Source organism: Porites lutea, chromosome 6 (genome assembly GCF_958299795.1).
Source record: "Porites lutea chromosome 6, jaPorLute2.1, whole genome shotgun sequence".
Taxonomy (NCBI): Eukaryota; Metazoa; Cnidaria; class Anthozoa; order Scleractinia; family Poritidae; genus Porites; species Porites lutea.
In genome coordinates, this window is record NC_133206.1 from 10,234,530 (window position 1) to 10,261,277 (window position 26,748).

Here is a 26,748-nt window from a genome sequence, read left to right on the forward strand (position 1 = left end):
ACTTTAGGAACTGAAAGAGTTAATGCGTTATTTTTGTTTTTGTCCTTGATCAGGCCAACGGAGAGTTCCAGAAGAACGTAAAGAAGTTGCAACAACAAGTGAAGGTGAGTTACCTGCAGATCACGGCTGATAATGTTCTACAACTCTTACAGCATTTTCTAAGTGTATAGCTCAGGTGAAGTACAAATCTGTGGCAAAATTTTAGTGGAGGTGAAAAGTGATCAAAACGAAAACTGCAGGATTGAAGATTCTAATAATTCCATTCTCGTAATATCGGGTTGCAACAAGCTACTCATTTCACCGTGAACAGTGCCGTATTTTTTTCATGACTGTTGTAAAATTAGTGTTTTTCAACAGTTATAAATGACTATCTGGGAATCGTTCATCCTACGGGATTTACATGGAACAGAGTAGTATAGCTTGTGTTCTTGTTGTCGGGCTGAAATGGCTGTTTTTTAAAAGAAGAGCACTGGCTCAATTCTTTTATCCGAACTCAGTTATTTCTTTGCCTTTTGCCCTTAATATTAGGTGCGGTTACACTAGAGCATAAACCAAAGCTTTCCTTGTGGAAATAGCCTCGGTTGGGTTAACTCTGGTTATTGATCACTTTCATGTTTGGGGTTACACTGTGATAAATTGCCCGAGAGAAATTTCCTCAAGGCAGTTTCACTTTACGAAAGTTTACGTACACACAAAATAAAAGTTTCTTGCCCGTGGCAATAGCCTGTGCGCTTACCACTTGTATGGAAATCTCGACGAAAAATTTCCGTGAAATGGTACTGGTATTTTTCTTGGCACCGAAAACAGGAACAGGATTGAGTTGTACCATTCACAAAATACCGGTGAGAATTTTTCGCTTTCTTTTGACATGAAGCCTGGCACTAGTAATCCAAACAAATGGTACATTTCAGTCGTTTCGGTAAAAACGGGAAAAAGGTGATACCTGGAAAGGTATTGCATTATCCGGAAAATTTCCATCTGGATAAACCGTTCCATTTGAATTCTCCCCGGAATTTCCGCAGCTATTTTCAATCCTTGGTCTTTTTCACCCTAGAGTATACTTCTTAAATTGCACGTTATAACAATAACTGCAACAACGTGCTCCTTATGTCATCTTTATTTAGGATCTGCAATTAATGTTGGAAGAAGAACAGCGTGGCCGAGATGAAGCCCGAGAAGCCGCGTCCAAAGCTGAGCGACGCGTTGGTGAAATCAACTCTGAGCTGGAAGATTTGCGCGGCCAATTAGAGCAGGTATAATGGTCTTATTTTCCACTGGTGGTACTTGCTTCCCTCTCCGCTAAAAGTGTAAATAACAGGTTTCTTTAAACTCTTTCAATCAGGCCTAGTTTAAAGGTCGATTTTTTTCCATATACCGAACCTATTCCCTTCAAAAAGGTACATGAAAAACATCGACGTGTGAATCAATTAACTCCGACATAGCTAATTTGGGTCGACTCATGAATAATTTGGAGTGGCCCACATAAGAATTTCGACTGTGGAGCGACTTCGTTTCAAACGTCGAACTTTTCACGTGCCGAACCTAATGCATAAATTACTATAACCTATTTTCACTGGTAAGCATTTTAAACCATCGTACATCGTGAAATATACCTCTTAATCAACCGTCGAATTCCCAAATAGTTATTTAGTTCGGCACATGAAACGTTCGGCCTCGACTTTTAAACTGGGCCCCATAAGATTAGATTGCCGGAATTAAGGTAATTTAGATTTCATGTGTTAAATCTTGAAAAAAAAATGTATCGTGTGGTAGTACTGCGTGGACCTTGCCTTTTGAATGGTCAAGATAATAAGATTTCATCCACCCGATTGAAACGTTAAATTTGCTCAGCTTGTCCCCTAGTTGATTCTGGAAAAAGCGCGTTAAAAGTATGATAAATATGTGGCGTTTTGGTTTTTTTGAAAGGCCGAGCGTCTCCGTCGACAAGCCGAACAGGAGCGTCAAGAGGCAGTGGAAAACTTGTCGGCGGCTCAAAACCAAGCGAACACTCTTTCTCAAGCCAAACGCAAGCTGGAGGGAACCATCGCCCACATGCAAGAAGAAGCAGAAGACCTGGAAAATGAAGCCAAGAACGCTGATGACAGAGCTAAGAAGGCTGCTATAGAGGTAAGATCCTTCTAAGTTTCCAGGAAAAAATTAAACGATACAACACGAAAAATAGAGCCTAAAATATGTGTGGTTATACTTTATTCGCAGAACTACGCGGCCGGGATACTTGGGCATTACCACGAATCTTTAGATTATTTTGAAAACCCCAAAAAGTCCCTACTAAAATAACGCCATCCGAAAAAATACTTGCCAAAATTTACTACCCAAAAAGTATTCCGGAATCAAAATTTTCAAACCCAAAAATGACCTTCGACCATCGCCGTCACTTGAGTAGGAGTACCCCCCCCCCCCCCCCCCGGGAGGAGAGTACGTCTTTATGACCGCATTCTCTAATTTTCGCCACAAACACATCGTTTTCCCCAGGTTTAACATTACTAAAGAAAATTTTCCACTTCTTTCAGCTTCTGTTTTCTGTATATTTTTAGTGCACTAAACGCCCAACAATTTTTTATTTTCCAGCTGGCCCGTGTACAACAAGAACTGTCACAGACCTTGGATCGTTTGTCCAATTCAGAGAGAGGGCGCCAATCAGCCGAGCGCCAATGTAAAGATCTAGAAGTAAAACTTGAAGAACTCGAGGCTCAAGGCGGCAAAGCTCTAAAGAATCAAATCAAGAAATTAGAACAAAGGGTAAGCATTTGAAAACAAAAACTTAGGTTCTGGTAATATATTATTACATTCAACTCTGTCTATGACAGATACCATTGAGCTAGAGCCGACGAGCACTGCGTTTACGTCTGAGAGAATAGTCCACCATATAAAGAGATAAAAAAGGAATAAAGAAAGGCAGGGATCTGTATGGACTGAATACATGAAAAGGATATTTATATTATCCAGTCACGCATTATCGCAATACATAACCAAGTGTGCAAAGATAATTTTAGCATTTGACCACGGGTCGGGGGGACTAGCTCAATAAGCGGAACGCTTGACTGCGGAGAGGCAGGGCGCGGGTTCCATCCCGAAGCTGCGGGAGCACTAGCTCAATCGGCGGAACACTTCGCTTGGCTGCAGAGAGGCAGACGGTCCCCAATACGTTCTTCTGGATGCGGGATTTCCCTTGTGTGGAACTCGGGATGCGGGATTCGCCCGATTTCTAGGCCGGGATTCAAGATTTTAAAGGCAAATTGGGGCGAGATTCGGGATTGAAGAATGCCCAAAATAACTACTGAGATTACGGGATTGAGGGAAAATTTGGGGACCCTCGAGGAAGGCCGAGGGTTCAATCCAGAGGCAGGACCACTTCTCAGAGTCTTAAAATAACTAGAAAGTGAAGTTACTGTCTTTTACCAGCGAACGGTTAAACCTTCACGTTGCTCGGATGAGCACGTAAACTGGCGGGCTGTCCCGTCTCCAGCTGGAGACGTTAACGTAGTTTCCTCAATTAGTACTTTGGTGCTAAATACATTGACACTCAAATAAAGTGTGTTGTTTTCACACCAGGTCAGGGAATTGGAAGTAGACCTTGACAATGAAACAAGACGAGCTGGAGAAAACCAAAAGAATTACAAGAAACAGGAGAGGCGTCTGAAGGATGTCCTCCAACAACAAGAAGAAGATCAGAAGAATCTTCAGCACTTCAAAGACCAGATCGACCGCCTCAACAAGAAGGTCAAGAGCACGAAGGCCAACCAGGAAGAAGCGGTAAGATTTCGGTTCTGCTCTTTCCACTTCCGGTGTGGTGTTCTGATGCATCGCTTTTTATTTCCGGTGTCGTTTTTGCCGTTTCACTGCCAAAAATAATCCAGGTCAAAAAAGGACAAAAATTTCAAGTTCTGTTTTGTAAAATACTGAAAACAAATAGTACCATATGAAAGTGCTAGTGCCGAGAAGGTTTCATTTGATTGGTAACACCTCAGAAGTTCGTCCACAGATTTAGTCTCTTCCAGGCTCTCAGATTGTTGGGATGACGCATAAGTGAAAGAAACGCGAAAAGGGGGCGGTTCCTCCCTTTTTATTTTCATGTTCGCGCTTTCTCAATTTCGCGGACCCGACTATCTCGGAGCCTGGAACAGGCTACCACAGATTCGAAAGCCAGAACTCCATACTGAATAAATAGTACCATGTGAACATACTGTTAAAGAGGTTTTATTTGAATGTTCTCACCCCAGGAAATCCTCCACAGACTCAAAAGTTAGAATAACCTTACAAAACTTTCCATCACTGATTTACTCTGGTAGTGAAAAGGTTAAGAACAGTCTGAAGTGCCTGAAGTACCAAGCTAGGTAACTAGTGGAAGAAAGAATTAAAAAACAGCCGAAAGGGTTTTAATTGAGTGCCGGTCTCCTGGATATGCAACATGAAATCTCCTGGTCTCCCGTACTGGTCAGCAAATCTCCCGCACAAAACTTGAGTTTTAAGCCCTTATTTTCTTTTTCTGATTTAGTTGGAATCACCCCCATATTTAATTTTGTATCATAGTACGGTTTCTGTGGCATTTCTTATACGTTTCATCATTGACAAGACCATCTCGTCAAAAACGCGAATTTCGACAGTTTGCACCTCATGTAACACTTCGTATAATGTCCACATATAATGTCTTGCCGATGAAAGAATTCTCAGGGAGAAGTTTAACAATGGGCGATATGAGTGCAAAAGTCTCATGTGTCTTTCTGATGTTTTGTTTTCAGGAGAACCTAGCCGCCCAGTATCTCGCCAAAGTGCGTAAATTGCAGAAAGACCTGGAGGACGCTGAGGATCGTGCAGAAACCGCTGAGAGCGCCCTGAGCAAGGCCCGCAGTCGCGCCCGTGCTGGCGGTGGATCCGCAATCGGCAGGCAGACTTCTCGAGAGGTCTCTAGGCCTTTAAGTTCTTCTTCGCACCTTATCTATCATTCTTATCCATCCTCGTTACATTTACTATCGTCTCCATCATCAAACAGACTCAACAGACTGACCGACAAATACTCAAGTTTTTATTAAGCTTATAAGCGGTTGTAATGCATTGTCTAATAGTTGAGGTTCACTATGACTGAAGTTACTTCGCTGATTTTCTATGATCTTCTGTTTCTGTAAATAGGCTGATTCTGAAGGAATTTATTCCTATCTCTCTTTGGACTTAACATCTCTTCTTTATGTTTTTCGCAATGTTTTCTCCTACCTTGTTCAGTACTCGTTGTCACTGGCATCTCGCCATGTCATTCAACGATTTTTCTTCCCCCTCTACACCCCACAGTACTTCCATCACTACCCCTGTAGGTAGCCCAGTTACACAGAATCCATGTAAAGATACGCTTAATTTTGCTGTTGGAAATAAAGCTTTTCCTTTTAAATTGTCCCTCCCATTTGAGCTTTTATAATCTGCAAGAATTACAACCAAGAAAAGTCTCAAAAATGTCTGAATTTGTTCTTGATGAAATGAAGACTTATTTAGGCTAAATGTAGATAAATGTTTGATTTGTTTGTCGACGAATTATTGGCTTGCTCTGAATAGATAAATAGTCAGAAAACGAGCTGAAAATTTTATAGGTTCGGAATGTCAATATTGATCACAAATATTATGCGTTGACAATTCACCTTTTCCACACGAAAAAATAGAATTAGCATAAACAGAGGTAATCATTTATGAAAGGAAAACGCTCTGTCTGAAAGACAAACCCAATTCGAACTTGTTACTCTGCAGTTTTCTCCAAGTTTAGTATTTGCTCCCAGCCACGTCCCGTTTCTATTACGATCTCTGATAAATATGACCTCTACAAAATCTCCCATAAAGCTGACCTTTTGCTAAAGAGTTAACGCCTCCCTCACGCCCTTGCATAATCTATATTCAGCGATTCTATGAAAGTTGACGTTTCCCTAACGAATTGGATGTTTGCTTTGCGGCTGGGTGACATGGCGAGATCTATAAACCTGTAAATGTAGGTTCTCTTGTCTACCTTTGTTGCAGTTACACACTGAAGGTTCTCTCTGGTGTTGTGTATGGTATCTTGAAGCTCTCAATTCTTCGTGGTATTTTTAGTTTCTATCTCGTTCTGCTCTAACTCTTTTCATGCTCAATAAGCTTAGAGTTATTTGAATAAACAACACTAGCTTGCTAATTAGAAACTTATAACTCTCATTAACGTTCTTTTCTTTAACCTTGTAATAATTAATCTTGTTTTTTTTTCATACGACTTACAGACTCACATCCCACGCTGTTTTGGTATTATATAAATTCGCTATTGCATTTTCCTAATTCTTATTTATTATGCAAAGATTAATGTGAGTGACAAGTGTTATGTGCTGTCTTGTAGTTAAGTTAATCTACGTCAATATCTCTGCAAACGGTGGTACTGTGAATCGACGTCTCCACAGGACTTTACTCGGCTGTCTCTTCATTTTAAGCAACTAAATCGCTCAGTTACGCTTGCTAATTTTGACACGTTCAATTTTCTATACGTGTAGATATTGGCTGCATTCTTTCGTTCTGTCTGAAAACATTCCTACTGCTAGCTGTCTTTTCTTCTTCTTTAAGTTCTTTCTTCCATGGAAGGGTTTGTTTTTCTTGCATTGTAGATCGTGATTTTCACATTAACATCCGTTCTTCTTTTTCTCCTAATGCGTCATTTACTATGAGTAATTTTTTAACGATAATGATGTTAACTTACCCTTACCCCACTCTCAAGTTTTCCTTCGCCTTATCTTTAAACTATTTGTTGTTTTGATGTCTTACGAACTTTATTCTCATTGTTAACTAAAACTGCATAATCCGCCCATATAATAACTGCCCTTTAATATATTTTCCCTGTATTTAACTAGTTTGGCTATGATTGAGGCTTTGTTAGAGCGGTTTTCACTTGACTGTCGTAAAACCAAAACCAAAGTAAATACACTAGCCAACCAAAGGGCGTAGTAAAACCAAAACCAAACCAATTCCTCAATTACTTTCGACAGTCAAGTGAAAACCGCTCTGTGACTGTCTCTAAATCCAACTAACACTAATGTTCCTTAGGGATTTAATATCTTGACCCTTAATTGCCGATTAATTAAGTTTATATTTTCACTGGGCGAGACAGTAGTTTTAAATTGTAGCTTCAGTTGTGGTATTAACCTTTTGCTCTCGGCATGTTTTATGCCACAGAGACTGCGCAGTCCCACTCCTTCTAGCCCTGGAGGCGAGGAATGAAGAGCTCTTCTTAGGTAACTGATTCAATCAGTACGTCACCACTGAATCAAATCATCTCATTCTGTCGTACTCGAACTCTTACCCACAAAGGCAATGTGGTCTTTCACTTCATTTGGCGCTCAAGAGTCACTTGTTCCACTAAAACTCGTAACTTGCCGATCATCTTAAAGCTCATATGTTGCCAGTGAGTAACTTGTTTCACTAACTTATGCTTGTAACGCAGAGATCATCCTTCACTTCATTTGTTGCCCATTGAGTTTATTGTTCCACTAAAGATCTTAGCTCACCGATCATCTTACAACTCATTTGTGGCCAGTGAGTCGCTTGTTTCACTAATGCTCGTAACGCAGCGATCATCGTTCAGTTCAATTCTGGCCTTGTGACTGGCTTGTTCCACTATAGATCGTAACTCGCCGATCATCTCACAGCTCGTTTGTGGTCAGTCACTAGCTTGTTTCACTATTGCTCGTAACAAAGCCATCATCTTTCAGTTGATTTGTGGTGCAGTGAGTCGGTTGTTCCACTATAGATCGTAACTCACCAATCATCTTACAGCTCATTTGTGGTTCAGTCAGGAGCTTGTTTCACTATTGCTCGTAACAAAGCCATCATCTTTCAGTTTATTTGTGGTGTAGTGAGTCGACTGTTCCACTACAGATCGTAACTCGCCAATCATCTAAAAGCCCACGAGTCGATTGCTCCACTAAAGAACGTAACTCAACGATCATCTTACAGCTCATTTGTGGTACAGTGAGTCGCTTGTTCATGTAAAGAACATCTTTCAATTTCATTTCTGGCCCAGAGGATCTCGTTATTCACCATTCACCTTGCTTATTTGTGGCCCACTGATGAGTCGCTTATTGCACTAAAGCTCATACCGCACTCAGTTATCATCTTAAAACTCATTAAATTTTGTGGCCACTTCTTCTGCCATGCATAGAGCCGTATTCCACTCAAAGCTCGTAACATATCAGTTTATTTCATTGTATGCTTATGTCCCTGTCAACCGTTCGACTTGGTTCCATCTTGCACTGATCTCGCCCAGTGAAAGTACATCACTGCACCACACTTCACTCGTCCCCTGAACTCTTGACTGGAGCCATTATTTCTTACATTGGTACTAATAAACTCTCCTTTTCGTTCGCAATTTAAGAGAAAACTCTCTATATACCCAGCAACACACTTTGCACACTTGTTTTCTGACTTGAACACTTGCACTGTAGGGTTTCACAGAAAATTTCTTCCAAATGGACAAAACAGGACACTTGCACGATTTGAAATCGGCGTTTCACAAACACTGTCACAGCAACGAACCCATGAGTGCTCGTTTTTCAAAGCAAAAGAAATCACTTGTGTGCAAAGGGATGTTTTCTCGCAATAAGTTGCTAACCTAGGTATTTGGCACTTTATGGGTAGGTTTCCTCTATCGTCCCTCCACAGCCAATAGGTTCGAGCACGCCCTTCAGAAGGGTAAGCACACTTTCTCCCTTTTCATGTTGCTTTGGTACAATGATATCACACAGAATGATATCGGTTTTCATAACTTGATGGCTTTGTTAATCATTTGATCTGCTTTTTAACCAACCTTGTATGTTATCCTACTAAAAGGGCTGAAATGTGTTCCGTTTCTCCAGCGCAAGGAACAGTCTCCGGCTTCAAAGACTTACTAACTAGTTTGCCATGTATTAAAATAGAATCAACAGTAACCGGCGAAACTTTGACACAGAAAGAACTGCTCGGTAGCTTAAGATAAAAAGGTCACATGCATTTTAAGATTTCGTCTCCATAATTAGAATCAAGGAAGAAACACCATTTACAAAGGAACAAGTTTCACTCGAAGATACAGTACTTCTCTCGTCATCTCGGGAGTAAAAGCCTCACTCTACGATGAAAATAATCCTTGCTAGTTAACCAAGATTGTTGTACATACTCTCGGTATGAACCCTAACGTGATATAAAGCATTGCTTTCTTGCGGTGCAGGAGATGAGAGTAGGTAAATGTGGTTCTTCACCCCGCCTACCTGTCCCACTGATGACAGTTCAATAATCCTGATTTCACGTCGCGTTCATTAAAACTACTTAGCAGTTCTTTCATTTGCTTAAAGTAAAATATTTATTTTACCTTAAATTCGTATTCAATTTAACCTACACTTTGCCTTGTTTCCTTTTCTTCGCAGTCTTCCTTCAGCCGCGGCCTGTCTGCGTCTGGACGCAGCCACTCAGCAACCTCAATGGACGATAGTATGGAAGCTTAGAATTTAACCAAAAATTTATCATTAGGACTAAATGCGGCTTGAAGTTTAAAATGATTACAGGACAACTCATAGTCCGCTAGGTTTCAATTATCAAATGCTATTTTTCTACATGTTTTTTTAGGAACAAAGATATTCAGAGGATAGTTAGGCCTCGAAAATATTTTTTCTACAAATATGGAATGTAACTATCCATAACGGATACTTCAGCTAGTTTGTTATACTGTTTTTAGGAGAGTATGTAGTAACTAGAACTATTTTGTCAACAAAAAATATTGCAGCCAATAAACTTCTGCTTAAAAAATGCGTCTCTGTCTTTAGCCTGCCTAGCTGGCGGAATCATCACTGTTACTGCTGTTAATAGTTTGCAGCTAGCTCTGTAGTGTTCTATTGGTTAACATGAACAAAAGCGTTTACCCCCGCCAGGAATTTATCTCTTCATGTCATGGCAAATTACTCCCTAAATTTGGTGTGAATTACAAAATTGCCGTGGCAGCCATGGCAACGTTCCATACGTTAAGTGCCAAGATGACGTCGAAGTTTTTTAAAATGTTATGAATGAAGAAGTCAGGGCCTTAAACGACGCTTTAGAAAACCTAAACACACGAAAGAGCAAATCAAGAAGGATTCTAACAGGTATTTCGTCGAAAAATTCAGAAACTTGTAAACTTACGCAAAATTTATGCTCAGAATTTTTCAAAGCGTGGTGTTCGCGATACGATTAAAAAAAAAAACATTATTTGAGCGTAATTTGTCACCAGTGGTATCAAAAGGTAATCAAATGGTTAACTCGTGAAGTCAGGGAATAATATCACTTGTGTTTTGTCCAAATTGTAATAATTTCCCGAGCCTTTAGGCGCGCGTGAAATTATTCCCTAATTTCACTTGTCGCCATTTGATTTCACACATTCACTCTCGGGACCATCATTTCTAGTAGAGAAACCTTGGGAAAGAGGCTTATCCTGGGTACATGTCACGTGCGACAGGATTCTTCTACCAACGCATCTTCGCCAAAGACCGAGGCCGCGCACAAAGAGTTTCTGGCACCCATAGGCTCGATTTCCGCTGCTCTCGCGGGCATACCCGAGAAGAGACTGGTCGAGAAGGAGTGCGGGCTCATTTCCCGATCAGCGGCCAGAAATCGTGCCTATGGCAGCTATGCTTGAGAGCACAACAGGATATTAAGAACGATAAAGCAAGTTTTTCGCAGGGGAGAGGGAGGGGAAGTTGGGGAATTTTCGAGTTGAATGAATATATTTTTTTATTTTCATTCAATTCTTCCTTTCACGAGCGTTCTTTTCTGGTACTCCCCTCCCCCACTCCCCCATAACTTTACTAATGGTCCGTCCCTTATTGGCATAGTTCCGTCCCATTACATAGAAGGTGTCCAAACAGGCGAATGAAGACATACGAGGGCAGCGAAGCCCGAGCCCCGCCGGTTTGTAGCATCTCGCTTTACCGCTGGGTATCCCGATAAAAATTGCAATAATCAGGGGACTCAGCGAAGAATAGACAGCGCGCTGTGGACGATGGGAAGAGGGAAAAGGAGAGAGTCTCGCATGAGAAACGCGATTAGATTCCATTGCGAAACCCCAACTTGAGACCAGAAACTGATCAAGTTCAGGAAATCGTGTTTGGGAGTCCTGCCGATCAAGTCATTTGATCTTTTCCTCTAGCGGACATCCTTGAACTCTGTAATCCGCTCCTGCCTTTTTCAGTTTTCTTCATACCATTTTTTCAAGTGGAGAAGTCGGAAAAATGAATTTCATTTCATCACGCTCATTAGATCGCGAGCGGTCGTCCTTCTTTCCTCCGAGCGACGCGCGGCGAGAGAAAAAGTAAAATTATGCACGCCCCTCACGCGTGCTTTCGACCTTCTGTGACTGAAAAGAAAAACAACCGGTGTGCTCGCAGTCTAAAAGCTCAGTGTTTTATCCCGGTTTTTCCGGTGTGGCTCAAGTGCCTGCTGGAAGAGATTCGATCCCCGGGGGTACTCCTGAGAAATCTTGTTGGGGACAGTGCCACCCGGTTTTCCAAACGGCCTCACCCGATTTCAGACCAAAAAGTATTTCAGTTTTTTCACACCCATTTTCAGACCTAGGCTCATGTTTACATAGTAATGACTTAACCATAATTTACTACGTATGTCATCATCACTTCGATTATAACGCCAACCAAAATATTTCTTGAGTACATTTCAAATTCGCATAGACTCTTTCTTTCTTATTCACTTGGAATTGAAATGACAAATACGTTTTTACTCCAAAACCATACCCGATTCCATACCCAAACGGCGCAAAAAACAAACCATTTAGGGCGGCTTATACCTACATAGCTTATGGGTATCACAGGAGTCAATGAGGAGTACCTCCAGGGATGGATCCATAATGGGTACTCTTGGTTAGTATTTTTTTTTTATAATAATACAGAGTGACTTAAAGGCTAATTTTTTGTTATGTCTGTAGACAAAAATTATTGCAAATTTAGCCTTTGTCTAAACACCGATCCATAATCCAGCTAAATATCAGAAAACATATGACTTTCTGTACCCACACCTCTGTAAAGCTAAACCTAGCACATGTTTTGTTACAGTTATTGGCTTTTGATCCTAAAAACCCTTAAGTGGTTCCAAAATCTTCAACTTACGTGTCTGAACGGGATGAGCATTCCGACCCGCGATAATGAGGTTCCCCCCCGGGTAACTTGCTCGCAGATAAAAGATTGCTTCTTTTCACCACCGATTGACAGATCAGAGAGGGGAGACGATTGCATAACCCTGAAACCCCGGCATAACCCATCCTCTAATATATTCAGGATTGCCTTTATCGGGGGTGATAATTTTAAAAGGCAGTTGATTGTTTAAGGTAAAATTGGGATAGCTTTCTCGAAGGATTTCTGCCTAAACGAAGAGTGTTACCTCTGCGTCAAAAATTTTCACTTACATCCGGGAGAGCGACCTTGGAGCCCTTGGGAATTGACTAACTTGATGAACGGAAACAAGTTAAAACAATAACTCTTTGTTTCGTAATGGAAATATGTTAACATATCGGCATTCCTGATTGGTTCTTGTGTTCATGTGACTCAGGGGAAACTGTAAACAAAATCTTTGCAAGCGATGCGGCTTATCTTTCTCTATTACCTTCTGTTTCTGTGCCTGTGTTCTTTATCTTTCCCTCCGTCTTTTACTTGAATTTTCGAATTTCTCTGGCCGTATCAAAATCAATGATAGCCACAAACCCCACACTGTGTTACTGTCAAGTTTTGCGGTTTCATTACAACTCTGCCTGTTCCGTTGGATCAGGCTGAGGGTTATTCGATTGTAGTCGTTACAGAGAACCAGTAATTATTCATCAACAAGAATCCGCGATGCATTTCAAGGCGCTTATGACGATTGTGCAGAGTTTGGACAGTGATACAAACGGGATGAAACAGAGACGATGTCCCAATCGCTCCCTCGCTAGGCTGCAGACCTACCAGGTAAAATATTTTGTTTTGCGTTCAAGTGATTTTGCTTTACAGCTGACTAATCAGCTCTTTAAACACACCGCACTTGCTCATTCATTTTAATATAAAAGCAACCAAGCGCGATCATTATTGTACAGTCTGTAGCCCGTCTTTTTACTTCGTTTCGTTCCGTGTCGAACTATTACAGAGAACAATGGTGCTTCATATGTTAAAACCCAATTGCCCGATGCACATGTCCTGTGCATTGCAATCTTTGCTTTTCAATTTAATCCGCAGGCACTCCCTTCGATCGGTCCAGTTCAAATAAGCTATGCAGTATTGTTTAAGACAAAAACAGGGGTTTAAAATATATGCGCATATTTAAAGTTTTCGTTTTTAAGAACAATCAAATATAGTTTTCATTTTAGTACAGACTGTAATTTGACTGAATCATACGTGATGTTTAGGTGACCTTGGAATAGATGAAAATGTATTTGTCAGCAGCTCAAATCCGCTTAGCTGCCCTTGTTTTCTTTCTTGACCTTTATTTTTATGCATATGTGCTGTAAATAAATTTAGTTTCTTCAACTGCACCTTTGTAGCTTTGGGGACGTCGTTGATGGTTACCGGGAATCCGAGCAACTGTCTTTCTTATTTTTTTTTTAATGCAGCTTGTATTAAACCCCCTGATTAAACAAATTTCGGCGTTCAATGACATTCGCACCCTGTTTCATTCAATGCGCTAGTTGCATCAAATTAAGTGCGTGAAGTTCAGCTCATTCAAACTCTTTATTTTAACGCTTGGCGTTGGAAGTTTCTTTTGATTGTAGCGGGTATTTGTGCGACAGTTCCCTTAGGTTTGCATTCCTCGTTCGAAACCACACCGGCTTACGAGAGACTGAAAACCGCTGTGACCGGCAGAGGAAGGCATCCGAGAATGTACGATTTGATGTACGTTTTATGGCTTCTACCATTTCATCAGTCAAAAAGAAAAGAACTTACACCACATACCAGCCAGATTTGAACATTCTTACTTTTTTTGCCGAAGAAATGGATATTCTGATAATCGTATATTATTCTGCGCAATACAAGAGTTGCGAGAATGAACTACCTTGCTTATCAAAGTTGACTTTTCCAATCTGGCCGGTCGTCTGAAACAGAACGAAATGATTGGGACGGCCCTTTTCTAATAGCTTGGCGTTTTTGAAAAGAGTGAAAATGTAAAATTCCGCCGGCCGGTCATATTCTGTACAGTAACTGTAAACGTTGATTTTTTTTTTTCCACGAAAACGTATGAAACACATGATTCAAGAAATGTTACCCTAAAGAATAAAGTAAAAAAATTATTGTACACGATCGGACACAGAAAAACTAAACTGTAAAAGGTTGTGCGGATGTTGCGAAATAAACTTCGGTTTTAGGAAAATTCACCATACGTCTAAATTTCCGATTCCTGTCATCTCTCGGGGGTGTAGCTCAGTGGTAGAGCGTCCGCTTTGCATGCGGAAGGTCCGGGGTTCGAAACCCCGCACCTCCACTTTTTTTCTTGTATATAAATTTTTCTTCCTTTTTTTCTTTCTTTTCCATTAAGACCTTTTCTAATTCACGGAATGTTTAAAGTGCTTAACAGTGAAAAAGAAAGTTTCAGTTTACTGTACTTAGTTCTAATTTATGTTTAATAAAAAGGGACACACTCGTACACTCGAGTGGTTAATTTTGAGGTTAATTTTATTGGGATTTTTAATGATGGGATCATGAAGAGGTTGCAGCATTAAAATAAACAAGATATCAGGTGAATTAAAATAGTGATCAACATAAACCTTCTTCCGTCAAGAATTCGGTGTGGACCGGTGATTCGTTTTTTGGGATTTGTTTCTACACGCTTAAGCATGTTGAGACCTAAGCATATTCAAACCTGACCTTTCGCAGTACATTTCCAGGAAATTACTTCTTTCCTTTAGTTTAACAATCTTTTAGCTTGTTTTTCCGTGTTTTCGACCAACTTCATGCAGTATTTTGTTTCTGTTATGTATTATGTTGATTTGAATGATGGTGGTGTAGCGTGTCTCCTGATTTTCAAATGTTTGTTGAAATGAATATTTATAGTTTTGATTTTTACGGGTTGTTACATGTTATATTTTGAAATTGTCGACCTTTGGATTTTCTGGTCACGCCAGTAATTGATTGACGGTAAAGTTTAGCCAGCCAGTAAAAGTTTGACTACTTGACATGATTTTGGAACAGTAATTTTAGTAATGTTGTTATCCTAAGCTAATACCAAATGATTTTTATATTTCTCGCCTTGTTTTATATTGATTGGACAAACTAGGCTTCGCAACGAAATTTAGGAACGAAAATCGTGTAGTTTTGGCCAAACAAACAACTCGAAGCATTGTATGCTAATGAGTCTGCTGGCCAATCAGAAAGAGCCTTACTCACGCGTTAATCTCCGCTTGCTGATCATGCAAATGGCTTGTTGGTCAACTATAAAATCAAAGTGTGATAATTAAAAGATACCGTAAAACTCCGAAAATAAGCACTGAGGCCCTTTTTGAGGGGCTTATTTTTGGTGGGGCTTATATTCGGGGGGCGGGGGCTTATCTATGGAGGGGAATTTGCGTTTCAAAATTGATTGGACTAGCCTTATAGTTGGAAGGAAATTTACCGTTTTTGCTTTGTTTTGCTTTGTATTTGAGGACAATTTCCAAGTACAAGCCCCCGGGGGGCTTATATTTGGAGGGGCGATCTAACGGAGGGTTTTTCGCGTTACAAGCTCGGAGGGCTTATATTTGGAGGGGCTTATACATGGAAGGGCTTATTTTCGGATTTTACGGTATTACGATTATTCGCTAATCAAAGAGGGTGTCCGGTTGCTGCGTTACAAGTCATTTTGCTGCATCATGAAGTCGTTTCGCTGCATCACGAAATTGATTCCCTTCATAGTAAGAGTTGAGTCGCTTCAAAGACATATTTTCATTGAGTCCACTCTTCGCACGTTTTTTCTACCAGTGCGTGAAGCTAGCGTTTTTCACCGTTAAGCAAAATTGACGTCCCTGTACAGTTTCACTATTTTCCGCGAGAAAATTAAAGCGAATCCAGGGAAAGACTGAGTATCGATAACAAGGGAAGAATACAGGACTAGTCAGCGCAAGTTGACTACTGAAGTCTGTTATCTCAAAGAGTAGTTGCCGGCTATTATTACTTACCGCTTTGTTTCTTGGTCAATACCCACCATCCCCCTCCCCCCCCCCCCCCCATCCCCCGAGTGTTCCACCACAGTAAATAACTGGAGTAACGTAACACCTGTTAATAATGAATCCACATATTTTTCACAGGGTTGTGAGGCTGACGATGACTTGGAAGATCAGAGTTACCATCAGAAAGCTGAACCAGACTCAGTTTCACAAGAAACACAAGAAAATACTCAGGTATCTCTACCCATCTGCTGGGCGTCAACCTTCCTCTTTGTTCAGTCCACGTCCACTCAACCCAAGATCAGGCCGAATTATAGCAGCTGTTAAAAATGTTCCAAGAGAATCAGTACCCAGATTATTCATTGCCTCTTTAATTTCAGAACGCATTGCAAAGAAAGGGACGGAAAACTATTCCAGTGGCTGATCCAGGGGAGGGGGGGGGGGGGGGGGTGTTTGATGGGTCCAGACCACCCTAAAGAAATCCGAGCAATTTTTAAAAGTGTTCAGATACCTGCCACGAAATTGAAATAAGCCACCGAAGAAAGCCCGAAGCTTCGCTAACAACCTTCATCTCATAGCTTAAAAATAAGACTTGCGTTTCATGTGCCTTTCAACTATGGGATGTGATCAACGTCAGTTTATCACTTGTCACAAGGGACGACTGTTTCAAATCTCGTTCTTCATTTTTTTTCTTGTTGAATGTCACGTGAATTACGCGTATAATAACGACGTGGGTCTCCGTGGTAGAAACAAATCTGTCACGCGGCACGAAAGAATGGGAACTATTGGCTTTTCCCGGGTGCACAATGCAAGGTGGGCCCCTGTTAAGAAAAATACCCAAATCCACCCATGTCGTCCTTTTAGGAAAATCAGCCGGTTAAACAGTCTTTTTTTCCAAAGAAAGGGAGACTCAAAAAGCATGACTGAAACAAGACTGAAACGTAGCAACTGCAAAAGTCAGATAGAGATTGACGGGCTTTTCGTTACTTAAACCATCGAACCTCTACTTAGGTCTCTTGATCCAAAGATACCTAATGAACCACGTGACTAATATTGGACACTTGGCCCTCTTTTTTGGGGGGGGGGAGTGTTTAAACGGGAGGTTTGACTCTACTTACGAAGGTTACTTTCTTATTATCAGGATTACAAAATCTGGCTGATATTTCGACTTGGCCTTCTGAGTGGCATGTTCTTCGTTCTTTTTGCCGTGCTGGTGATCGCAGGTGAGGAAAAAGAAACCGATGGAAAGCATAGACGTGCAGTCTATTTTTTTACTCGAATTTTTTCGAACGAGTTAAAGACACTTTGATGGCCGGAATTAGTTTAATTCAGTCGGATGTAAATTTAAGTTGATCGCTTATAAAAAGAAAAAGTACTTTGGAGGTGCGGGGATTCGAACCCCGGACCTTCCGCATGCGAAGCGGACGCTCTACTACTGAGCCACACCCCCGACGAGTTGCCTCTTAAATCGAATTTGCCCGAGCAATTACGCCATAGTTATTAAAGTGGAATGGTTATGAAACCCATTAGACTCCTTTGTTATATGTTTTTTAGCTTTTTTGGACCTGACCGTGCACAACTTTCATGATCAATAGCTTTCCTATCATTTTAAATTTACTGACCAATAGAAACATCGCATTAATTTATTCAGTCACAATTTGTGAACAAAAGGATTGTGCACGGCCAGGGGGCTTCCAACATAAGCTACTTACAGCACCGTTGTTCTCAAGTTTGATGTTTGCCGGCTTTCATAAACAGATCTAACCAGTCTCCTGTATACCTATGATTACGTCAAGCCGACAAAAAACCAGCTGTTGACACTGGAAGGACGCCCCTATCCACATGGGTTCCGTTGACGGGGATACGTTTTCAAAAATGAGATTTGCTGCTGTGTCAAAAAACAAAGCAAATTCCGAAGTTAGCTAATAGTTTTTCGATCGTTTTGAAGACGACTTTTTCTGCTCAAACCTTTGTCAAAAAAATGTTACAAGAATAATATTTTATGTTTATAAGATGGAAATTTTCAGTTTATATTTTCAATTAAGTAATATAAAGATAACTGCATCTTTTTTTTTGCGGCATGGTCGCTTTAAAACCTTTCTTTTACTTTTTAAAAAACATTTATATTAGTTTTTGTCTTTCCTGGTTCATGAAAATTAGAGAAATTCAAATCTTATTTTTGCCACCATGCGCTCTAATGAACTATATCAGTTGAGAAGTGCTCTTTAAATTCTTAGCTTCCAATTTTATTCACCTCTACAGCCATAAAAGCAGACAATGATATCCAGTGGGAGCCTGCGTTCCGTATGTACAGAGGCCTGTTTCTCTTTGTCCTGGAATTCTTTCTATTTGGAATCAATCTTTACGGATGGCAATCTGTAGGCATCAATCACGCTCACATCTGTGATTTCAAGAATAAATTGTGCCCTCTTCGCGTGTTAGAAGTAAGTTATAGACTGCAGGGGAGGGGGGGGGGGGGGGACTCCTGATCAAGCCAGATATAACGTTCAAGCTAAGTAAACACCTTTTTGCGAGCTTCAGTAGTGTATTCCAGCGTATCCGTGTAATTTTTTCAAACACACCGTCTTGAAAATGAATAAATCATTTGAAAATGTCGACTTTGCGGTTCAGTATGGACGCAAAACACTTCGAGCAAGCTCTCTTCGGGCTGGTGGCGCGGAGGGGTGAAAAGTGGAGAGTATTGTCGCCCCCCCCCCCCCCCCCCCCTCCGTGCCCGCTTCCCCTAGAGAGGTTGCTCGCAGGGTACAAAACATTTTGAAAACAGACCTTTTTGGAAACGTTGACGTGGCGATAATCATGTGATTTCTGTGGTTCAGATTTATCCGGATTAATGTAAACATATGAGACTTTGTCCAATTTTGGTGACAAGGTGTAGATTAAGTGCTCACTATAGTTAAGAATTCATCATGTTTTTAAGTAATTTTTTTCGTTAACAGACCTTAACATAATCTTTCTAACATAGCGTCAACATAGGTGACATCCCAGCTGAACTGAAGTCATGCGCGACTCGGGCAAGTTAAAACTAACATACGTATCCCTCAAATGTTTCTTATAAAGGACTAAGAGAAAATCAGAATGAATATTATTAAATTGAGACCATAAAGGAATAAACTTGTCCAAGACTTTTTTGACTAACATAATAGCATATCAATTTCACCCGCTTCAGTGCGCGTACAAAACTATAGGCCTTTTGTTTTTTAACGCTTTTTTTCTTCTTCTCTTCTTTCTGAACAGCTTGGAATCTTTTTCGCCGTTGCGTGGGGTGCAAGTGCTGTTGTTTTCCTTTTCTCCAATCAGTTTGGAATTGCTCATTACGTTCATCCTATAACATTGACCTGCATGTTTGCAGTTTTCCTTATCAACACCCTGAACTTTAATTTTAGACACTGCAGATTCTGGCTTCTTAAAGCCTTGGTAAGTGCGTTTTATCTTAAAATTGTTTTCAACAGTAGTTATATTTGTGGTTTGTTTTGCTTTGGCGCGTTTTCAAAAATTAGATTCGGTCGCGACACTTTCAGACCGCGATCGGTTGCCCTTCGTTCATCAGAGCCAAGCGCGGCGAGTGAAAAAGTAAAATTACGTAAATTAATGGTAAAAAGGAGGAGAGATTGTGGCTCAAAAAAAAAGGAAGAAATTAGCAGTCTACGGCACTTTGTCTAGTTCTTACCTATCGAACAAAGCGATCGTGATTCCAATTCCTACCGCCCCGTCGCCCGCACTCGTTAACATTTAGTTATTACTAGTCAAAACTACTATTTCTCTCAAATATCTTGGTCTCTTCTGGGAGGTGGTCACATGGAGGTACGACGGTTATTTCATTCTTTATGAAAAGAAAAGGGCGAATTCCTTCAACACACCCCGTGGGGCGGTCGTGTCACGTGTCCCGAATGATCCAGTCTTGCGAGATAACAAAAAATTAAGTATGATTCGAGTTTTGGTTTGGGTATTTAATTGTTTATCGTTGTTTAATTATTTTTGGCAGTGGAGGGTTTTGACGGCGCCGTTCCACCATGTAGCATTTGCAGACTTCTGGCTAGCAGATCAGCTAAATAGTCTAGTGGTAGCCATATTGGACATGGAGTACCTTGCGTGTTTCTATGCCTTAGATTTCTACTCGGTTCAAGGTAAATATTTAAAATCATGAATTTTTTCTTTTATCACTATTTTAATGAAACAGGCGATTCATTTTCGTTTGAAAATGCATACATTTCGAAGCGTTGAGATCTACCGTCCTCACTAATACGCTGAGCGTTTTCATTGAAAACGCATGATTTTAAAACTCTCTTGAAAATGGATCGAAATGAAAACGTATACATATCGTATTAAAGTGGACGGTCGAAAAAGGTCGAAATGCATCAAACGATGACAGAAAGTATCTTGGGTGCGTGTGTCTGTAGCATTCGCGTATAGTTCAACTTACGTCACAAAGTGCAATTCTATCGTTTTCGAACGTTTTAGTGTGGACAGTCGAAAACGCATCAAAACGGTAGTGTGGACGCGAATCGATCGATGCGTTTTCGATGACAACGAAAATGCATACTTTTGAAAACGGATTAGTGTGGACAAAGCCTAAAGCTATAAAGAGAAAACTGAAAATCAGTGCAAAAACTGTATGTAGAGTTACATATCAGAGAATTCATATGCAAGATTCCAGTTGCGGTTGGCGTCTCGACCAACCTCGTTCCGAGTGTTCTCGATCTCATCTCGTCTACAATCTGATATTTTCTTTTCTCTTCTCTACTTTTCTTAGATCGTAGCCAATGTGGTAGCAAGCAATATGGATTGAGACCGCTGCTTGCTTGCCTCCCTGCTTGGTGGCGCTTCGCGCAGAGTCTGCGCCGATATGATGATACCAAACAGAAGTTCCCACATCTCGCCAATGCTGGAAAATACTCCACGACATTTTTTGTCGTCTTTTTTTCAACAGTGGCGACAACTAACAAAGGTAACTGTATGTGATAGCTCTGGGATAACTTTGCCATAAAAAAATGGTGTTGTAACTTTAGCTGACAAGTCGTCCTTTGTTGTCAACAGAGAACTCCGGAAAACAACAAGTGGACTTCTATTTCTTTTCCTGGATCTTTTCAGCACTCGTAAGCACAGTTTACACGTACATTTGGGATGTGAAGATGGACTGGGGTTTGATGGAGCCAAATCATGGATTTCTGAGAGCAAAGCTGCTCTTTAAAAACTTGGTAAGGACTGACAATTGTGAATAAATAACTAGCGCTTGGAAGTAGTGGGCGAAAGAGAGAGCGGGCGCGCGCGAGGGAGACACGCGAGGGTCTCCTTCTCGCGCGCCCGTTTTTTCTTGTGCCCACTACTTCCAAGCGCGTACTACGCAGCTAATAAATAACCAAAAAAATGATAACAACAACTAAAATAATGTAAAGTAGCCTTAGGGAGCTTAACCAAAGGCATTTTTGAACAATGTACGTCGACCGGAAGTGGACTTTTTGCATCCTTGGGCAGTGGTTTTACCAAAATTTTCAGGCAAATCGTCCTTATTATAACAGTAAAGACACTTAGCGATGCAAATTTGCTAGTGTCAAAGATCTCACTTCCCGTCTACGTGCGCTGCTTAAAACACCTTTGCTTAAGCTTCCTAGTCTCTAACGGAAAAAACGTTTGCTTTCTAATCTCTTTACAGTGATCGATTTCGGCGGAATTAAGAAAGTCACGTCTCGTATTGTTTTTTTTTCTTACAGGGATTCTATTACTTCGCTCTAGTTAGTGACTTGTTCCTTCGTCTTTCGTGGATTCTGACTATTTCCGTCGGAGAAGCGGGTCTTTTCCACTCGGAAATTTTGACTGCGTTACTAGCTGTATTAGAAGTCTTCAGGTAAGGCCACCTGAGTTATTTGTAGCCGCCGCCATTAGCTCATGTTAAGCTGGGCCTGTTAGTTAATAGGGAGCTTCTGACAAACTGCAAAGGCTACGGCAGCGAATTAGAATAAACGAATTGAAATAAACGCGACAAAGTCCCTGAAAAAACGCTAATTCATTTTAAAGTGACGTTTTCTCTACCGTCGCAGTCATCGATGCTAAAACTTCCTAGTTTCTTTTTGAAACCGCTCTCCAGATTGGTTTTTAGGCTCTTTCTACACCAACCTCGTTCCTCGTTTCTCACTCCTACCCGTCGAGAGACTCTCTCTCTCCCTCGCTCCCTCGGGACGGGTAGAAGAGAACCCTGGGAATCAGGTTGTTTCTACACGTACGAATCCGGGTAAAAAATATGCGCTATCAAAAATGTTCGGATACGTGTGGATGGCACCTTAAACGGAGAATTTGAAAGGAGTTTAAGGAACGGGAAATGAAAAAGTGGGAACAAAACCTAATTTGGTTGCCGTGCTCGTTTCTTCTTTCCCGTTGCCCGTTACCCATTACCCGTTACCCGTTGCACCTTCCTCACTATAGTAGCATCTGATCCGATAACCAACATCAAACACTGCATTACCCATATTCGTGTGTTAATTGTGAGCCATTGCTTCATACTTTGTTTAACTAATTCCTTGCTCTCTTCACAGACGATTCATCTGGAATTTTCTACGCGTAGAAAATGAACATCTATGCCGACTAAAAGGAGCAAATCACACTCACAGTCGAGAGGAACTGAGAGAATATGACGAAGACACTGTATCCGACGAAGTCGAGGAGTAGTCGGGAATGCGAAAGTTGCCGAAGATTCAAGACGGAAAAGTCGTAATGGACGCCTTCTCGCTAATTGTGCGAGATTTGAAGACAACTGACTCTGATGAGGGAAATAATTGAAGTCAAAACGGAGGAGGGAAGCAAAAAGAAATTGTTACATACAGAGAAGAGGGAACTTGAGATAAATTAATTGTTTAATTTATATAAAAAAAGGAACAATATAGTTTTTAAAAAAAAGAACAACAGGGGATCGAAACAACAATAAATTCTTAATTAAAACGTTAATAGGGGAAGAAATCAAAGAAGAACGGTTGTATTGTAAAGAAGTCTGTTAAAAAAACCTCTTACGTTATGGCATTGTTCGAGTTAATCTGGTTTTAAACCATGACCGCAGAGATTGTTCAGTTCACCAGCTTCCGTTGCTCTGTGACTTGGTTAAGGTGGACGTGAAATGTTTTCATACTAAGTATGAGTTAACTTTTAACTTAATTTAAACATCATTTAATAAACTTCAAGAGATCAAATTAAGACTGTGTATTAACTGATTTAGGGACCTTTTTCTGGGATGGAAATACATTGAATAGCCCGGAATAAGTTTTCTCGAATCACCACGCTTTGACTACAGTAAAAACCTGCAACTAAGAACCTACATTTTTAGGGGTTAGGCTAAACAGGTTCTTATATAAATGGTAGTTAACAGAATTTTAGGCTATTTAGGTTCTTAAAATGGGTTCTTAATCCTGGAGAAAAAGTAGTTAGTATGCTTTCTAAGTCTACATATCTTGCACTCATTTTTCTTTGAAAAACATTTTTACAACAATGGCAATCTGCTTTTTTTGCTTCAAATATGATTCTTGCAATGCAGCTGTAACGTACTAGTATGATTTTAGAAAATAAGAACCTGTTTTAAATTTCTTAGGCTAAATAGGTTCTTGTTTATAGGGGGTATAAATGACCAATTTTAGGCTAACAGGTTCTTGATTTTTAGGTTCTTAGTTGCGGGTTTTTACTGTATTACGTCAGAAACAGCGCTCAAATGTATTTTCGTTCATTACACGGGCGAACGCGGCGCGTTTTGTCGATGGGCTTTCTTCGATCTCTGATGTCGCGTTCTTGCCGCTAATTTGCGTCGATCGTAAAGAGTCTAGACTACTCCTCGGCACTTTCAGTGCGCGAGTAGAAGTTTACACTCTTCACAAGACTTATATTTCAGTTGCTTTTTTTCACTAAGTGCCAGCCTTCATTGCCAACTGCGCATGGCTTTTTAAACATATGATTTATAAACAAATGAATTGAACTGGAGGAGTTGTGCTAGTAGGGCTCAATACTTTCATTTCACTAAACATGCTTTTAATACTTAATCTCCCTTCCCCATCCCACTGTAAATTTTTTTTCAAACTACAGCGTTACATTAGCTCGAAACAAAAATGTTGGTTATAAATACCATAATTTTAACGAATGAGAGAATAAGAACGTTTCTGTTCTCCGTTGGTTGTGTGACCTCTGAGTAAGTAAACGAAATTGAGGTATTCTTTCGGGGCATAGCCTTAACTGAAAAGAAGTCCATGGTGTTAATTGCACTGTTAACAAGTCACTAACAACAAAGATAAAGTTCTACTGTAGCATCGACATGAGCACTAAAACTTGCTCTGGCAAACTCTTTAGCTCAGGGAACAAATCGTATTCTGCATCATCACTTTCATCACCGTTGTCTGAATCCAGATAATCAGAAACGTAGCAAGCCTCCGCAAAAGGCTACTCTTGTTCATAGGGTCCCACGACGTAGTCAGCAGCTTGCTCTGGCAAACTCTTAAGCTCAGCGAACAAATGGTATTCTGCATTATCACTTTCATCAGTATTATCTGAGTCCGGGTAATCAGAAACGTGGCAAGCCTCCGCAAAAGGCAACCCTTGTTCATAGGGTCCCAGGACGTGGTCAGCAGCTTGCTCTGGCAAACTCTTAAGCTCATTTGACAAATTGTATTCTGCATCATCACTTTCATCACCATTATCTGGCGGGTAATCAGAAACGTAGCAAGCCTCCACAACAGGTAACTCTTGTTGATGGGGTCCCACGACGTGATCAGCAGGTTCTGTGGATTTACTCTTCGAAATGAAGAGTTGCTCCATGAGAGACACGAGTTCTGTAATAGAAGCTGAAGCCGATAACAGCTCCTCTTTGTAGTCCATAGATTCTTCAGTTACAGGTTGATTTACAGAAGCGACCGGCAGAGGACGTTTATCACTCATCATCTTTTTAATATTTCCTGCCTCCTTTTGGTTAGCTTTCCTTTTCTTTGAATGTTCAAAAAAGGGTGAAAGAGGCCTTATCTCTGCCTCCGATGATTGCTGATTTCTTGCGTTCTTTGAATCTGAATCTTGTCGTTTCTCTTTAAACGCCTTTTCCCTGCGGCGTCGGGAATCCTTTCTTGGCTGACTCCACCCTTCTGACATCTTTGTCTTTTTTCTTTCCGCAACCTTTGTATATCTTCGCCTCTTAACAGTTGGATTGACTGATTCTTTTTCCCCGAAAGAATCATCTACATCAGAATAATTTCTTTTAATTGCTTTGTTAGCAAAGGTAGAGCTTTTAATCCGTCTTGTTTTCTTCCTATTTTTCACTCTCGCCATGACTGCCATTATTTCGCTCAGCGGTGTAATTTTTGTAACCTTAACTTCGGAGCGAACTTTCTTTCCGTTTACCGCCCGAGATTTCGTTCCATCTCCCGTAGCCGAGTCTTTGGTTGCTTGCTGACGGAAATCTTTCTCGCAGGAAACAAGCTGGGTGCTGTCCTGACTTTCCTGTTCACTTCTTGTTTTTAAATAAGTAGACAGTTGACTTCCAAGGAAAACGTTTAATTCTAGAAAACGCTCCTGAGTTAACGGGGCACCTGAAATCGAAAATCCTTTCCAGGTCTTGACTGGAGGAGGAAAGAGGCTATTTTTCCTCTTGCTCTGAGCGCACACAATGTAGTCCTCTCCTTTCATAAAACTTTCAAACAGACGTCCTTCGTCCCATACGGGCGAATTTCTGTCTTCGCGAAACTCTCGAAATACATTTAACTCCTGCTGAACGTTAACACAGATCTTTCTTGCTATGCTTTGCAGTGTTTTTACCATGCTCAGCGCAACATAACGAAACAACATGACAATAACTGCCACTCGGAAGAGGCAGTTCAAGACGAATCTTTGTATTTCCATCTTTGTCGTTAGACGTCCAGACGTCTCAATCCATCTGAGAAGATCTGTCTTTTCTCTGGCAAATAGTTTGTTTCGTCATAGAACATGCAGCTCGCGCGCAATATTTCGCCAGATCGCACGCGCTGTTTCACTGAGATCAGGACGAATGTAGAGGCACCATAAGTCGATTTCATGTGAAAGAAAAAAAGATATGATTTAGCATGTTTAGGTGAAAAACGCGCAAGGCTCCGGCATTAACACTCGCCCTTAGTGCTATTTCATGAAATTGTTATATGGGGGCCAAGGGAGCTGCATAGAATTCTGAAGGGGCTTTGTTCGCTTTTCATTTAATTGCATAAAGAATCGAAGGTCGGCGTAAGAAGGTAGCCTGCGCGCGACCAAGCCCTTCATGTTAAAACGCTCTGATCGAAGGTTACATCGAAGAGACCACTATCAGCTGTCGCTATCCGTCCAGTTGCAAGGGTTAGATGCCCGGGGTTAGACTGACAACAGATGAAGGGGAAAAAATATAGATTTTTAAAAAATATTTACAATGTTATCATAGGGCTTTTCAGGGAATGAAAAAGAGTTAAGGATGCCAACCGGCTGGAGGTAAACCAGTTGGCTTTGCAAGCGTGGCCGAGTTGTCAGGTTTAACCCCAAGAGCGTTAATATTCAAGAAGAGCACTGGCCATTAAGAGGCAGCTGCTTGACCGGCCAAAGGTACCCCAAGACCAAAACGCTTCCTTGAACTAACAAAAACAAGATACTAC

At 40.8% G+C, this 26,748-nt stretch overlaps 2 protein-coding genes and 2 non-coding genes across 7 annotated transcripts in view; 3 read left to right on the forward strand and 1 right to left on the reverse strand.

Annotated features, from left to right (window-relative positions):
• The window catches only part of LOC140940541 (uncharacterized), a 45,671-nt gene extending 35,880 nt beyond the window's left edge, over nt 1-9,791 (forward strand). The window contains exons 42-49 of one of the 4 annotated variants that reach the window (XM_073389527.1): nt 54-104; nt 1,125-1,253; nt 1,927-2,127; nt 2,590-2,760; nt 3,574-3,774; nt 4,761-4,922; nt 7,189-7,247; nt 9,411-9,791. In XM_073389527.1, coding sequence (XP_073245628.1) covers nt 54-104; nt 1,125-1,253; nt 1,927-2,127; nt 2,590-2,760; nt 3,574-3,774; nt 4,761-4,922; nt 7,189-7,233 — 960 coding nt within the window. In that variant the 3' untranslated portion in view covers nt 7,234-7,247; nt 9,411-9,791. Of the gene's footprint in view, nt 1-53; nt 105-1,124; nt 1,254-1,926; nt 2,128-2,589; nt 2,761-3,573; nt 3,775-4,760; nt 4,923-7,188; nt 7,248-8,649; nt 8,704-9,410 lie in introns of those variants that run through there. The other 3 variants (XM_073389525.1, XM_073389528.1, XM_073389526.1) reach the window with 3 other exon arrangements.
• Nucleotides 9,792-12,747: 2,956 nt separating this feature from the next.
• LOC140941719 (solute carrier family 53 member 1-like) lies at nt 12,748-23,323 on the forward strand. The gene is made up of 10 exons (XM_073390733.1): nt 12,748-12,962; nt 16,265-16,357; nt 17,265-17,346; nt 18,386-18,567; nt 19,379-19,558; nt 20,127-20,268; nt 20,895-21,089; nt 21,179-21,339; nt 21,853-21,986; nt 22,672-23,323. The coding sequence occupies exons 1-10, from the start codon at nt 12,852-12,854 to the stop codon at nt 22,802-22,804; spliced, it is 1,413 nt and encodes a 470-aa protein (XP_073246834.1). The 5' UTR covers nt 12,748-12,851; the 3' UTR covers nt 22,805-23,323.
• Nucleotides 14,395-14,466, forward strand: Trnaa-ugc (transfer RNA alanine (anticodon UGC)). Its single transcript has one exon. It is a non-coding gene; the product is annotated as a tRNA-Ala (tRNA).
• Trnaa-cgc (transfer RNA alanine (anticodon CGC)) lies at nt 17,502-17,573 on the reverse strand. The gene has a single exon. It is a non-coding gene; the product is annotated as a tRNA-Ala (tRNA).
• Nucleotides 23,324-26,748: the final 3,425 nt, after the last annotated feature.